General features: G+C 40.0%; 1 protein-coding gene across 1 annotated transcript; it reads left to right on the forward strand.

The window, feature by feature from the left end:
• The first annotated feature begins 4,153 nt into the window (after nt 1-4,153).
• Nucleotides 4,154-10,575, forward strand: LOC140156532 (uncharacterized). The gene is made up of 2 exons (XM_072179473.1): nt 4,154-6,560; nt 10,541-10,575. The coding sequence occupies exons 1-2, from the start codon at nt 4,154-4,156 to the stop codon at nt 10,573-10,575; spliced, it is 2,442 nt and encodes an 813-aa protein (XP_072035574.1).
• Nucleotides 10,576-17,474: the final 6,899 nt, after the last annotated feature.

The following is a 17,474-nucleotide window of genomic DNA, read 5'->3' on the forward strand; positions in this document are numbered from 1 at the left end:
TACTGATATCAGGTAGTTTATCAATGCTCACATATACTACAGATGCTCACATATGTACATCTACTACTGATATCAGGTAGTTTATCAATGCTCACATATACTACAGATATCAGGTAGTTTATCAATGCTCACATCTACTACTGATATCAGGTAGTTTATCAATGCTCACATATACTACAGATATCAGGTAGTTTATCAATGCTCACATCTACTACTGATATCAGGTAGTTTATCAATGTTCACATATACCACAGATATCAGGTAGTTTATCAATGCTCACATCTACTACTGATATCAGGTAGTTTATCAATGCTCACATATACTACAGATATCAGGTAGTTTATCAATGCTCACATCTACTACTGATATCAGGTAGTTTATCATTGCTCACATCTACTACTGATATCAGGTAGTTTATCAATGCTCACATATACTATACAGATATCAGGTAGTTTATCAATGCTCACATCCACTACTGATATCAGGTAGTTTATCAATGCTCACATCTACTACTGATATCAGGTGGTTTATCAATGCTCACATATACTACAGATATCAGGTAGTTTATCAATGCTCACATCTACTACTGATATCAGGTAGTTTATCAATGCTCACATATACTACAAATATCAGGTAGTTTATCAATGCTCACATCTACTACTGATATCAGGTAGTTTATCATTGCTCACATCTACTACTGATATCAGGTAGTTTATCAATGCTCACATATACTAAAGATATCAGGTAGTTTATCAATGCTCAAATATACTACAGATATCAAGTAGTTTATCAATGCTCACATATACTACAGATATCAGGTAGTTTATCAATGCTCACATCTACTACTGATATCAGGTAGTTTATCAATGCTCACATATACTACAGATATCAGGTAGTTTATCAATGCTCACATCTACTACTGATATCAGGTAGTTTATCATTGCTCACATCTACTACTGATATTAGGTAGTTTATCAATGCTCACATATACTACAGATATCAGGTAGTTTATCATTGCTCACATCTACTACTGATATCAGGTAGTTTATCAACGCTCACGTACGTATACTGATATGCAGGTAGTTCAAGTTCAAGTTCAAGTTCAAGTTTTATTTAATTTCATCTCAATTCACAAAAAGTTATACAATTGGAAATGCAAGATAAGAAATACTTAATGATAATTACTTATAGAAATACAATATAAGAACATGAGAAGTGAAGAGATGTGGATGCTCACATATACTACAGATATCAGGTAGTTTATCAATGCTCACATCTACTACTGATATCAGGTAGTTTATCAATGCTCACATATACTACAAATATCAGGTAGTTTATCAATGCTCACATCTACTACTGATATCAGGTAGTTTATCATTGCTCACATCTACTACTGATATCAGGTAGTTTATCAATGCTCACATATACTAAAGATATCAGGTAGTTTATCAATGCTCAAATATACTACAGATATCAAGTAGTTTATCAATGCTCACATATACTACATATATCAGGTAGTTTATCAATGCTCACATCTACTACTGATATCAGGTAGTTTATCATTGCTCACATCTACTACTGATATTAGGTAGTTTATCAATGCTCACATATACTACAGATATCAGGTAGTAGTAGGAAAAGGGGTACTCTGGCTCATTTCTGTCATTTTCCGTGTAAATCTCCCCCAACCATCAAATACACAGTAAAATCACAGAAACCTGTGTAACTGCCGTGTAAATCGACTCAACCACCAAATACACAGTAAAATCACAGAAACCTGTCTATTTCTGTGTAAATCTCCCCCAACCATCAAATACACAGTAAAATCACAGAAACCTGTGTAACTGCCGTGTAAATCGACTCAACCACCAAATACACAGTAAAATCACAAAACCTTTCTATTTCTGTGTAAATCGACTCAACCACCAAATACACAGTAAAATCACAGAAACCTGTCTATTTCTGTGTAAATCGCTCCCAACCATCAAATACACAGAAAATCACAGAAATGCTGTGTAACTGCCGTGTAAACCCCTACTCTTCAAATACACAGTAAAATCACAAAAACCTGTGTAACTGCCGTGTAAACCCCTACTCTTCAAATACACAGTAAAATCACAGAAACCTGTGTAACTTCTGTCATTTTCCCCTGACCAATTTACACGGAAAATACACCAGACTCTTAAACCTCCCCTCATTTTCCGTGTAAATCGCCCCCAACCATCAAATACACATAAAATCACAAAAATGCTGTGTAACTGCTGTGTAAACCTCCACTCTTCAAATCACAGTAAAATCACAGAACTCCCCTAACCTTAGTACCAATTTTTTCAGGGCAAAATCCAGGAAAGTGTAACAAAATAACAACACAGGATTACACAGAAAAAACAACAACACAGGATTACACAGTAAAAACTCTTTGCATTTTTAATTCACCCCAATCCAAATTACACGGAAAAATTCCCCTGCATTTCAACTTATCCAAAAAAAAAATGCAGGGAAAAAATTTCCTGCATTTTTTTTTAACCTCTTCATCAAAATCAAAAATTTTTTGATTTAAAAAAAAAATTGTATTAAAAAAATCTTATAATAAAAAAAATGGAATCGTTTAAAAATTATCGCAACATCGAAAAAGAAATTACTCTTGAGTCAAAAGTTGAAAACAAGCATTTGTTTGTATTTTACAAGGATCAGTGGATTCAGCTTAGTCATAAGAAAAATCCAGACAAATTTTTTGGTTATCATACGATGATTAATCGATATGATGGAATTTTGTGTACTGAACTTGGGCTGTGTAATCCGCTTAAATATTCGAAAGAGCTATATTTGAGACACAAAGAATCATATAAAAGGCTTCTAAAAAATATTATGCTAAAAAGAAAGCGGAAAAATCAATTTAAAAAATAAATATTTTGGTTTAAAAAGAATATAATAAAGAATAAAGCTAGAATAAATATTTTGGTTTAAAAAAAAATATAATAAAGAATAAAGCTAGAATGATTATTCGTAAAATTTCAACCGCGAAAGAATTTCGCGAATACGCTAGAAAAAACGGATATCGAGGATACTCTAAACTAAAAAAGGAAGAGTTGAGAAAATTAATCAGCAAGCCTCCCCCGGATTACAAGGCGATCGAGGAAGCAAAAAATGAAGAAAGACGACAAAGAGGAGAGTACACTAGAAAGGAATTAAACACGCTTGCAAAAAATGCAGGCCTTCGAGGATACTCAAAACTGAACAAAGATGCACTCAATGAAAAACTCAAGGAAAATTACATCCTTTCTTCGAACATTTTTGACATTCAGGAACCTTCCAAAGAACCTCGTCATTCATTCAAGACTAAAAAGACCAATTCGGCTCTTAACAACTTTGTCGAACAGTACACGATTGGTGGACGTGATGGTTATGACCCCAGCATCTTCTTTGTAACTGTCAAACAAAGCATTATTAGCCTTTTTTCAAACAACAGACAAAAAAAAGTTCATTTGGTTTTTAAGTGCCTGTTTGAAAAAACAAATTTACAAACTGGTGAAACTGATGTTATAGAAAGCACATTTCGTTCTACCACGAAGGAAATTCTAGCGGGTACGGATCTTGATGATTTTTATGAAACTACGACGAGTCAAATTCTAGAAAATATCGCTACATTCCAAAACAGTGGGAGTGGTTGGATATTCAAGGAGATCGTATCTCTAGAGATTCACACGGCTAAGTACCAACCGATGCAAGGAGGTTCATACATTCCACTTTCAGAATACTTAGCCAACAAAAAAGCGCTAGTCAATCTTAAGAATGATGACCAACAGTGTTCCAAGTGGGCTGTTGTCAGAGCTATACAACCAGTTGACAAAAATGCGGAGCGAATAGACAAAAAGCTAAAAGCAAAAGCCGAAGAGTTCAACTGGGAAAATATAACCTTTCCAACCCCTCTTAGTGACTGGGACAAATTTGAAAAAAAAACAATCCATCGATTTCCGTCAATGTCTCAGGATACACCGAAAAAAATTCATCCGAGAGGTTGTACAAAAATGAAGTCTACCCGCTTAGAACAAGTCCTTACTCTAATAGTCGAGAGCACGAAGTTGACCTTCTTTTATTTTCAGGCAAAAATAAGGATGGCTATGACACCCAGCACTATTGTGTGATTAAGAGCATGAGCAGATTGCAATATGGACAAAAGTATAAAAAGAAAGGAAAGCGTTACTATTGTCGAAATTGTTACTCTTCCTTTACTTCCCAAGAGCGTCTTGGCGTTCATAAAGATCTATGCAATCTGCATGAAACCGTGAAAATTGAAATGCCGGATCCAGAGAAGGATTCATTTCAGTATTTTAAACATCATTTTAAGTCTCAGAACATTCCCTTTGTCGTGTACGCCGATTTTGAATCTTTTACAAAACCGATTCACACATGTCAACCAAGCCCCAAAGACTCCTACACTAATAAGTATCAGAAGCATGAACCATCAGGCTTTTGTTATTATATCAAGTGTTTTGATGACTCTGTATACACGCAAGAACCGGTCATTTTTACCAAGGAATCCGAGGATGATGATGTGGCTAAGATTTTTGTGGAAACTCTAGAGGAAAACATCAAAGAGATCTATCAACAATTCAAGTTCCAAAAGGAGATGATCTTTGGATCCAAGGAAAAAAAGATCTTCGAAAAGTCTACCCACTGCCACATTTGTAAGGATCCACTGACTCCTAATGATAAAGATAATTACAACGTCAGAGACCACTGTCACTATAAGGGAACCTTTAGAGGAGCTGCCCACAATATCTGCAATATGAAATATAGGAAACCAAAGTTCTTTCCCGTGATTTTCCATAATCTAGCTGGATATGACGCTCATTTGTTTATTAAGAATCTTGGCAAGACAGAGGGAGAGATTGACTGTATTCCTTCCAATGAAGAGAAGTACATCTCATTCACCAAGAAGATATTGGTTGATACTTTTACCAATAAGGAAGGAAAAGAAATGGAAGTTAAGCGCGATCTTAGATTTATCGATAGTTTCAAATTCATGGCTGCTGGGTTGGGTAAACTCGTCGAAAATTTGGACTCATTTTCCGAAATATCAAAATTTTTCCAAGAAGATCGGCTTAAGCTTTTATTGAGAAAAGGTGCATACCCTTATGATCACGTTAACTCTCTCGAGAAATTTCAGGAAACTAGTCTCCCTTCCAAGCAAGCTTTCTATTCCAAGCTCAACGAATCGGAAATTTCCGACGAGGACTATCAGCACGCACAGAATGTTTGGAATACCTTCGAGATGAAAACCATGAGGGAGTACCACGATCTGTATCTCAAGTCGGACGTTCTTCTTCTAGCGGATGTTTTTGAGAGTTTTAGGAAAGTATGCTTGAAAAATTACAAATTAGATCCTTGTTGGTACTACACAGCTCCTGGACTTTCCTACGACGCCATGCTGAAAACGACGGGTGTAATATTGGAACTCCTTATGGATTATGACATGGCTATGATGATTGAAAAAGGAATCAGAGGTGGGATTTCCATGATATCAACCAGATATTCAGAAGCAAATAACAAATACATGGGATCCGACTTCGATCCGAGCAAGCCCTCCAAGTATATTCAATACCTCGACGCTAATAACCTCTACGGCTGGGCTATGAGTCAACCATTGCCAACCGGAGATTTTGAGTGGATGACTCCGAATCAGCTAGACTCCTGGAATACACACCCTTGTATTTTGGAAGTGGACTTGAAGTATCCACAAGAACTTCATGATCTTCATGATGACTACCCCCTAGCACCTGAAAGAGTCATCATAAACAGGGTGGAAAAACTCATTCCAAATCTTGGAGATAAGAAAAAATACATCATTCATCACACAGCTTTAAAACAGTACCTAGACCTTGGACTTAAATTAACTAAGATCCACAGAGGAATCAAATTTAATGAGAGCCCCTTTATGAAAAAGTACATCGATCTGAATACCAAGCTTCGTACTCAAGCCAAATCGGAGTTTGAGAAGGATTTCTTCAAATTGATGAATAACAGCGTTTTTGGGAAAACGATGGAAAACATTCGAAACAGAGTGAACGTTCATCTTGTAACCAGCGAAGCCAAAGCTCGGAAGTTAATCTCAAGACCCAACTTCGACCGATACACTATCTTTGATGAAAATCTTGTGGCTGTTCACATGAAAAAAATCAAACTGCGCTTCAACAAGCCGATCTATCTTGGAATGAGTATCCTGGATATCTCAAAGACAATGATGTACGACTTCCACTACAATTACATCAAGAGGAATTATGGTGGAAGGGCAAAGCTCTGTATGACTGATACCGACTCGTTGACCTATGAAATTCAGACTGAGGATTTTTACACTGACATTTCGGGTGATGTGAAAAAGCTTTTTGACACCTCCAACTACCCAGCTGATCATCCGTCGAAAATTCCGACCGGAAAGAACAAAAAAGTTCCCGGTATGTTCAAAGACGAAGCCGGAGGAAAGCAAATCGCCGAATTTGTTGGTCTCAGAGCAAAGTTGTACTCTTACAGAATGCATGAGAGAAAAGAGGAAAAGAGATGTAAGGGTGTCAAAAAAGCAGTTGTTGAAAGAAAAATTACCTTCGACGACTACAAGCGTTGTCTCTTCGATGAGAAACCTCTGATGAGAACGATGAATGTGATTAGGAGTTACAAGCATGAGGTGTACACTGAAACCGTCAACAAAGTTGCCCTAGATCCGCACGATGACAAACGAAAGAGACTTGAGGACAAAATTCACACACATGCACACGGTTACTGTGTTGAAAAACTTGAATAAGAAATTTTACTTCAAAACTCTGTCGGTGGCAACTGTGTACCCTCGGGTACTATCATAAGCTCCTGTCTAACAAACGCTCTTTTGGTGCTCCCTTCGACAAATAGTACAAAATTGGATCACCCGGAGTCCTCACGATACTATCAACCGTGTAAGTTTCCAGAGACCAAATGGGAACGGTTGCGCGTCTTCTCTCACCTCCCTCCAACTCTCCGGGAGCGTACAAATACCTTAATCTCACGTTACCTGGAATTTCAATCTCATTTTTCAACTTCTGTGGAGCTGAAGGCATCGTTTCAATCTTTTTCTTCTTGATAGCATCAACCGGTTTCATTCCTATCAGCCGAGTCTCTTCGCTGTTCAAAGCTCTGATCACATCCGGAAGCCTACCCACCCACTCGGTAGACCTCACATTTTTCTGACCACGAGCTTCCATCAGTATTTCCTGCGAGTACTGATGACCAAACAGTCTTTCAGCCAAAGTTCTGTTGAATCTTTCAACAATTGCCTGAGCTCTATGTTGACCAGGCAACCCTCTTCTGATATCGACCTTGTGCTTTTTCATCACTTCGTTCACTTTGCCCATGAATTCTCTTCCAGGATCGACCTGCAGAAGCTTCGGCCACTTTAAAACTCGAGAGTAAATTTTTTCAAATGCCTTAGCCACCTCCCCAGATTCCTTCGAGCTCAGAGGCTCAGCTTCCTTGTATCTGCTCGCGACATCCACCACAGTCAACGCGTACTTGTAAAGCTTTTTTCCTTTACTCGGTCTGTCGTGAGGGAGAAACAACAAATCGGCTTGATGAACTTCATTAGGTACACTTACGTTAAATTTTGCTCTGGGAATGTACTTTGGAGGTGGTAGGTACATTTGCCACTGAGTCTGCTTTTTCAAAAAATTTCTAGCTTTTTCTTTCGTCACTCCAGCCTCTTTCGCCAGCTTGTCTATCGCAGAAACACCCTTCCAATACCCTCTCGGACTGTAGTAAACCTTAGACATTTTAGTTTCAGCCATCTTTTATTTTTAGCCCGATTTGAAAATAAAAACAGTTTAAGAAAATCCGGCTAATAAAAAACAAACAAAATGGCAAAACAATCAAGCATACTGAAGCAAAAATTTGAACAATTGTATGAAGAGCAAAAATTGCCAGATATTTTGAAATGGGTTGAACTAGAAGAAGGTGGAATTTATGAAGTTACCAAGTTTGAGTTTATAGAGACTAGAATCGGAAAATCCGGTGTCATCACCCTTAGTGATAACAACCGGGTTTGGAGTCCTTCACTTCTAACCAAAACGCTAGAAAACTTGGTTCTAGATAAATTCTCCACTCTTTATGTTAAACCTACGGGTTTAAAAATGAGTAAAACGTCGGAGAACATGTACCACAGTTTTGAACATGTTGTAAAGCCTGCCATTCATGACGAAGACTCAGACTAGTCGTACAGTCTACCATAACCAACAAAAAATCTCCTTTAGACATTCAGTCTAAAGGAGATTTTTTATTGTTACAAAAATGAAGTGTACGAGTAAATATAAGCGTTGTTTTTGCAAATTGTGTAAAAAGAAAACCCGCCTTCGGAGCAAAAAAACGATTTGCAACCTATACGGTACCGAATTCACTCGGTTGTTTAAAGAACCCGCACGAGTGGAGCAAAGAGTTCCGCCAAAATGTAAAAATTGCAACTCAGAATACATAGTAGACGATGTGTGTTATGATTGTGGTTTTGAAAATGACGCGTCTTTTACCGTAAACTCAGCCTGAGTTAACATCGACCAAATTCGACAATCGATAAAGTACTGCGAAACCAAGACCTACCAGTTTGAAGAATACATCGAAATCTATCAAGGAAATGTTACGAATTTGAACGAAAAAAAATTATTGTTCGAGTCCCCTCCGAGTAAAAAAGACTTGTTAAAAGTCTTGAGATCAGACCCAAAAGCCGTTCACAAGATTTACTACGAAATTACGGGCAATTCTCCCGTCGATTTTGGCATGATCGCATTAATTTGTTATGCGATCTTGATAATATACTGAAAATTTATCTACAAAATAAACCCAAGAGAAATAATTTTAACATCCACTACACTTTTTTTTACCTACTCAAACGAAGAAATTATCTCGTAACTCTCGATGATTTTCCAGAGATTAGAGGCTCAGCTCCCACCGAAATACTTTTATCCAAAGTATTTGATAGCGACCACACCGGTTCCGAGCAATCCCAGTCCGATCAAAGCTAACTCCCCATTTTGGATCGATTTTGTTTGATCTTCGTCGAGATACTCTCCATCATAAAGTTGTGGTTCGGGTGGAAAAGAATCCATCAAAATTCCCGTTAAATTATAATACTGTCTCATCGCGTCATCGACGTCCGAAAAGGTTCTCTCCGCGTGACCCTGTTTTTTAATTGATCGTTGATGTAATCTATTCTTGAAAGACGCGCTAGATTCCAAGAATCTCGGTCGTGCTGAAGTTTTTCGAGAGCGAGATCGTGTCTTTTGCGTTCTTCCGAACTACTGAGAAAGTTGAACAAATAATTGCTCCCTGAAAATGCCAAAGCGTTAACCACGGCTCCACCAACCATGAATGCGAGTGACGCCATTTTTCTCTTTATTTTCACAAAAAACCCCTCTTAGCACAGATAGTGCTAAGAGGGTTTTTAATATACCTACCTTGACAGAATGTTTCCTTGGACTAAACCATAATTTCATCTGGAAGAATTCCTTGATTCACGAGCCAATCTCTGAGCATCGTAGCCGAAAAGACACTCAAAGTCAACTTTCCGATATCCTCCGCATCAAGCTGCGAGAGATTAGCCGGCTTCCATTTCAGGAACTTTTTCATAACGAACGAGTTAGTCCATATACCGAGGCTTATCGTTGTTGCGTGATACGCGCCGTTTACGATCATTTTTACGTTTGGATTGGTTTCTGCCATCTTCTTTATTGTAACTAAAAATCATCGAAAGGATCGACTTTTGGTTGATGATCGACCACTGTGGTCACGGTGGGTAGGCTTTCAGTCGTACCGTTTAAGGTAGAATACCCATATGCCACTATCCCTCCAACGACGACGACCGCTCCTCCAACAAGAACTGGACCTGACAACCAGTTTGACACGTCTGAAGGCATGGTCTCAGGTGTATCTTTGGATGGTGTTACTTGCATTGCTTCAAAGGCTTTCATTTTTGCTGCCCTTTCTTTGTTTCTTGCGGCTAATGCTTTTCCAGCGGCAACCCGGTTCGGGTTTTTGACTTTTGCTTGATTCACTCCTGCCGTCACTTTTGTCGGAGGCGTCGTGTCCGCTGCTGGAACGTCTATACTGATTTGGTTTCTAGATCACTCATCTTTTATTATTAGAAAAAGGAAAAAATTTGAGCAAATTGCTCAGATATCTGAGCACCATCTGAGCAAATTGCTCAGATATCTGAGCACCATCTGAGCACCATCTGAGCAAATTGGCTCAGATATCATGGGAATCCAGCCAAAAAAATTCAAAGAGGAATAAATACTTTCTCTTTGAATTTTTTATTCAATTTTTTCAAATGTGTACCAAAAGCCATCTACTTTTGACTGTGCTAATTTTCGACCATTTTTTTTAACAATTTCTGAAATAGTACCTTTGTTAATTTTCAAAGCTTTTCCCGCAGCGTTCATACTTGCAAAGTTTTCTTTTTCACCAGTTTCCAAACAGACAGCCACTACTGCAATGGGTGGTCTTCTATCTCCCCTTTTTTTACTTGAAGCTTTCCGCATGTTATCTGCAGGAGTAAGCAGTTGAAGATTATCAATATGATTGTTCAATTTATCATTATCAATATGGTCCACTTGAAGTTGTGGTGGGATCTCTCCTTGAAACATTCATAAACAAATCGGTGAGCATTGTACGTTTTTTGTTTACCATTTGCATAAGCACTAACTATCAGATAACCTGAATTATTTAAGCTAGTTTTCAGCTTTTGAAATGTTTTCAAATTCAAAACCTCTCCGTTTTCCCTAGCACCATAATTTTTGCAAATTGGATGTTGAGCGATACAACCTGACATTTTATTTCTTTTTTTTTTTTTTTTTTTTTTTTTGTATTATTTTTCAAATCTTAAACCTAACCAATTTATTCAGATACCATGGGAATCCAACCAAAAAAAAAAAAATTCAAGAGGAATAAATACTTCCTCTTGAATTTTTTTGAATAGGAACCCCTCTTATTTTTAACCCTTTCCATACTAGACGGGTTTTTGTTGCTTTACGAGTTGTCTCCAGAAAAAAAGATTGCATTCAATCATCATGGTAGTCAACAGAGCTGGTGATTCACTTCTTCCTAAAATCACGACCCTTGTAAAATCATCCTTGCTGGATTCGCTAAAAATGTTGTAAAGCGGAGTCGGAAATGGTGAAAATGAAGAAAGTATGTAGCTTGCCATCAGCCTTACGGTTCTTCCGTTTCCATCCGAAAAAGGATGCAGTTCGAGCATTTCGGCTACAAAATATGCGCAAGCTTTGAAGGTATTCAACAATCTTTTTTCCTCGTCAGGATCTTCCCTGCTTTGAATAAACAAACTATTGAATCTATCAACAATGTTGATTGCCGCCATTTCCATATCTTCGGGCATGCGATACTCGTGTCTCTGACCCATAAACGTTGTAAACCTCCGAGCCTGACTATACTCTCCGGGCTTTGTTTCGCCAAATTCTAACGGAAGATTTTTTCTCACAATTTTGTTGGTCTGTCTAATCAAGTTTTCTTCTAGAAACCCAAAATTGCTATCATTTTTCAAACTCATTAAATTTTGGCAGGCTTCGTGTAGGTTGAGCGTTTCTTTTGCTTGTAAGGAGGTGTCATCGGAGTCAGGGTTCGATAGAAACTCTCGCGTTTGCGATAGGTTTTGAAATCCATGATATTCTTCGGCTAGACAATGATAAACAAATTCTGTCAAGAAAAAGTCTTTTGGAACCTCGCAATTATTCATCTTTTGCACTTCAGAATCTCTCGAATGGCATCTTTGATACTTGGAAATTCGCTCTTTCTCCAACTAGGGTTTTCTTCTGGAGAAAAATCGATCAAATCGCTAACCGAAGAAATAAATGGCATTTTTAGAATATAAAAAAGTTATATCTTAAAAACTGTTTTGCAAACTTTTAACTAACGGCGACTCGAGTCGCCGTTAGTATTCAAAGGGTTAATCAATCACATCAATACTTGGAGAGTCGTCTACTGTGCACTTCGCTTCTGGTGAAAAGTCAACTTTTTTAACACCGTTGCTAGTTAACAGAATAGCCTCCAACGGAGCTAGCATATGTCCAAAACTATGATACAGCCCACAGGTCCATTTGTTTAAAGCTAAATCAATAAAGGGTCCTTCGTTCAGAGACTCTTCCAGAGCATCGCGATCGGTAATCGCCAAATTTTTTGGAAGGAAGAGTCCGACCAAATTTACGTAAGTGGTAACGAAGTGCTTTTTCATTGACCTGGTCACTATCCCACCCATGTGAGCCTCGTATCTGGCGTAGAGTCTCATCAGGCTCTTTTGATCAAGCCTATCGATCTCAGCGGAGGTTATGGTTTTCCCAAATACTCTTTTGCTTTTTCCTGCCTCTGCTACGCTGATCAACCGTTCCGCAGCTGTTCCGTTTTAGCAGAGTCCGTGTTTACAAGTTCCTCCCGTGTAGCCGTACCGTCTAAGGTAGACATTTTGCCTATGGTAGGCGTTTCGCTCAGGGTGGGCAGAACGCCCACAGTCATCGCCTCGTTAACTATATCTTCAATTTCAGTCATCTTGCTTTTTATCTTAAGATTATTTTTGCCACCAGTACTCAGTCGGTTGCTCGGTAATTAGAATTAGTTTGGAATGTTTTTGTTTAGCTAGCTTTTTTTTTATCTCTTTCTTCTCTTCTAGAGTTGGGATTATATCGTTCTCCCTTAGAGTCTCGCTGAAACTATCTTGATCTTTTGTGTAAAACAGGGCTGTCCATTTTGTCTGCTCTCTGAGATCGGTAACGATGGAGTTATATTTTTGTGTAAGCACCCAAACGGAGCAATTATCGTGTCTTCCCGAGAATGCTAGCTGAGAAAGCATCTGTTTCTTTTTGGTTAATGATCTGTCAGAGCTGCAGTCGTCGATAATGAAAAGTGTGTGTCCGTCTTGTATTCCATAAGTTTCATAGCCAAATTTCAAACAATCGTTCAGCCAATCGTCGGACTTTGGACACCAGTTAGGATCCATTGGAATGACATCAACGTCCTTAAAAAACCAGAATCTGTTTAAGTACGCTTTGTTGCGCGTCCAGGTAGGGCAAACGATTATGATGTATTCAAAAAATTCTTGTATTCCTCTCGAGTAAATCCAAAACAAATTCAGTCTTGCCACAGCCGGTGGCTCCGCAGATTATAGCCGAGTGCGCGTGTTTTGGAAACATCTTTTATTCTAGTATTTTACGCTCTGCAATCTTCCGGCTTCAATATTCACCTTTGCATCCTGTATGTAGTACACGTAAGCGTTCAACGCTCCTGCAGCCTCGGCTTCTTTTTCGATTTCGATTTGAATACTCTGACTAGCTCCTTCAATTTTCCTACCAGATCCATGCAATGTGTCATCATCCGTGGTTCTCATGTCCAACCAGAGACCATACTTGGTTGTGAGATAATCTCGCCTCCTCACATCAGCCAATCCCGCTTCCTTGATTACGTGTGGAACAGTTCTGAATTTTCCATCCGCGAAGTGCTTTTGAATTTCTTTGAAGTGATGGTGAGACAGCATCCCAGAGGAGTACAGCTGATTTGGAATACCGTCGAGCGTTGTTGAAACTTTCTTGATCTTTGGGTTGTAGAACTTTTCGGTATCTCGAGCGTAATTGGCTCCTCCTCCATCCGCAGCTGGGTCTACGAAGAGAATCAGAATACCTTTCATGGACTTTGCTCGCGGTGCTAGAGCGATATTCCAGACGGTGTCTGACTTGTTAAGCGACTCTTTGCTGTGTCTGATGACTCTGTCGTACATGACGACGCTTTTTCCATTCACCCTGTTCCTAAGATCCATCGCTAGCTCAGGATCATTGGCTACATCAAACTCAAGGGTAATATCTGAGATGGAATAGCTGGCTGCTGTATCCGTGGACACCACGACTTTTCCGTAATTGTTGAACGTCAGCTCGTAACTCAGCCTGTCCTTCATCTCGTACTGGAAATATGGATTATGAGAATTCAGCATCTCAAAGTCCAGAGGGATGCAGAACATGTTGTCGCCGAAGGAAAGTCCTTCGGCGACATCCTTGGCATCTGTACCTTTGTCACCAGCGTCGATTCTTATTTTTCGACCTGCCGCAGACTGGATGCCCTGATCAGCGGCGTTCTCTCTTTCCTCGCTCGTCTTCCAGAGATCTTGGTAGCATAGGAATATATCAGCATCGTTCAGAGTGAAGATGCTCTGTCCTTCCAATTTAACCTCAATTTTTGACACTATCGCTCTTCCGAGATTATTTACGATAGTCCTGTTAAGATCTTGATTTCCACCAGAGGCGGAATTTAGAGCAATCTTGAACCAAAGAAAACTCGTTCCAGGGTATATTACATCATCTTTTCCAAGACTAGGAAATCTCACCGTGAGAATTCCGGTTTGGTCGATGGTACTCGGAACGCGCGTACTCCGAATGCTACGTCTTTCACCTTTAACTCCTCGCGCTTTGCGAAGTTGTCGGTATGGGTCCAATTTGTATCCGTATTCAGTCGCCATCTTTTATTTATACGTAAAATAAAAACCAAAAGATGGCAGATTTTTATCCTCGAGAAGACATTCAGATGGATGACTTCCATGAATTCGAAGATACGATCGGAGATACCACGGGAGCAGTTGGTGGTACACCGGCTGAGACTGATTTTGGTGATGGGCAAATACAAACGGAGGGTCAGAGACGACGAGGAAGCGTCGGTTGGGAAAATCCCGATGTGAGTTTCGTTTCCGATAAGAGTCGAAATTCCATCGAAGATCTCAACGATCGACTCGATCTATTAAAACTTCGTGAAGACAGTCCTTCCTTGAGGAGAACCGTCAAAACATTGAATCGACAAAAGCGGAACTGGCTAGGGATGAGTTTCGGGATTACGTGAAACGCTTAGGATACACGCAACAAGGAACGGCCTTTGCTACTGAAGCGGTTTTTGTGGTAGATGAAACCGGAAGAATCATAGAAAAAAAAAAAAAAAAACAAGTTTGGTTAACCAAACAAAATTCGAGCGAATTTTACCCCTAGAATCGATAGCTAAACAAGTCAAAGGCAAAGATCCAGGAGGTACCAATTTTGTCAAAATAGGTCTCGGAATCAAGGATTTCAAACGAGGATCAACGCCGCAAGTGCAGGAAAGTGCCGAAAAAGCGTCAACTAGCGCGGGAGATGTATCACCCCTAACCACTACACCCGCTGGTAGACCAAACAACACTAAAAAGAGTTTTGGAGGGTCTTCAAAAACAAACCAAGACATGGAAGGTTTAGCCAATGAATTGCCAAATGATCCTCTTGTAGATCACGAAGAAATCCGAAATTTTTAACCGAACGAGGACAACTCAAGAAGCTGTCTGATGTCTATGAGCACCTTGTCCGAAGAAGGAATGAAAAGGAAACTGAACTGAAAGAATTAAAGTCTCTAAAGGACGCGGTTCGGTCAGTTTTACTAACCCAACTTACGAAGGTGATGAAGGAGAGCCTCTGCTACCTGTCAGCGAAGAAGATGCTGAAAGAGCTAGGGAGCTTGAAAGCGATATCAAAGAGTTTGACAATGCCATCGCAGATCAAGATGCCAAGGTCAGAAATTCGCTTCAGCGTCTGCGAAGATCGATCGAAAGTTTCATAGACAGCGATGCTACCACGGGAAGTCGGATTCGAGAACTCTTTAGACGAGAGGGTGTTACCATAGTTTCGCTGCTCACAGCCATCGGAATGACGATAGCAACCGTCGTCGAGGCCATTGAGTTAGCCACCAAATCCGCAGTCTCAGCGATCACACCGAAGCCTCCAGAACCAAAACCAGGTCCTCCTAAACCAGACCCAGGTCCTGAACCTGGACCATCACCAGGACCCGAACCTCCACCAAAGCCTAAAACTTGGACCGATTGGATTAAGGATCAGCTCAAGAAAATAGCCAATCTCCTTTTGAAACTTGGAGACAAAGCTTTGATCGCACTTCCAGGGATCATCGGGGCTGTTGTGAATTTCTGTCTCAAAGCTGCGGGGTCTGTTGCTGGATTTCTAGCTGATCACATATGGACATTAGCTTTGGGTGTTGGAATTTTGTTGTACACTACAGTTATGGAATTTGTCAAAGAAGTAAAAAAATCTTCTCACTAGAATTTAGTGAGAAGACTTTTTTTGTGTGTTACTGAGTTTTAATCCAACTTATTTTTTAAACCGTTTGCCAGAAAAATAAGAAAATTGCAGCGGCTGCCAAAATAGAGAAAGCTTTTTCTCATCATGCATTAGAGGCTCTTCAGTCAAGGGTGGACTTTCAACCCTTTCAGTCAAGGGTGGACTTTCAACCTCCTCTAAAAACAACGGACTTTCCTCAGGAGCACTGTCTCCAACATTCGGTCGAGAGTCGGTGTTTACGTCTGAGTTTAGCCCTATCTGCATGTCATCCGTGGCGATTTGGATGAAATTGTTGTATCCGTTTACGGATCCCACGAGGATTTCCATGTTGCTCGGGAGCAAGTAAAGTCCGTGACCCACGACAAAATCCAGTTTGCTTTGAGCGTACTGAAGAGTTCTCTGGTATCTGTCGATCGAGTCCGGAAGATCCACGACCGAGTTGATCGCATCCTCGACGTTTGCTAGAAATTGTTTCTGAGCGTCGAACGCCTTGCCGGAACGCAGGATGCCAGATCTGGCTTGAGCTTGGGATCCAAGAATTGCCCACGTGTAAGTCCTGATGGAGTCGTTGATTCTCGAAACTCCCGCACGTGTGAAACCCTCGTTCCAAGTGTCTGCCACGAAACTGCCGATAGCAGCCATGGCATCTCCTTTCCGAATGGATCTGTCGGTTATATCCGGATCGTGATCGAACAGCTGTTCAATGTATAGAATCTTGTCAGTCTGATTGTCCACACCTCCGAAGCTGTCCGCGTCAAAGTGAACTTTCCAGTCCATCGACTGACTGTAGTTTCCTCCGTTGGTAAGCTTTGACCATTTTTTGGTGGTCACGAATTTCCAGTCGTAAAATTGTTTGTTGAAGAAGTAACTGCCCATTCCGTTGGAAAGATCGAACTTTTGTCTCCAATTAGCTCTCGCGGACACTCCGAATTCGTTGCAAATTCTTTCGTAAGCGTGGGTGTTGATCCCGTTGTTCAGAGGATTGAAAGATTCCTCCGAGGGTAGTGGACAGGACATTTCCGACAGGATTCTTCTGATCTGATAATATGCGTGAAATCTGAACACGGATCGAATCATCGGATCTTTGTGACTGAGAAGTTCTTTGGACACCCCGCATCCTGACGTGGCGCACCAGACCGCGAAGTTCAGCTGGTTTTGCCAGAATTGCATCTGGTTGGAGAGCCAGTCATCGTACACGGTTTTGTCCGTGACTCTCGGAAGTTTGTACTTTTGCCACAAACTGGGAAATCTTACGTAAAATGTTCCTTTTTGCTGACTTGAATTTCTTGATTCACAAGACTGAAACCGTGCGTCGGTTCGAATACT

The sequence above is a fragment of the Amphiura filiformis genome, chromosome 7 (assembly GCF_039555335.1).
Source record: "Amphiura filiformis chromosome 7, Afil_fr2py, whole genome shotgun sequence".
NCBI lineage: Eukaryota > Metazoa > Echinodermata > Ophiuroidea > Amphilepidida > Amphiuridae > Amphiura > Amphiura filiformis.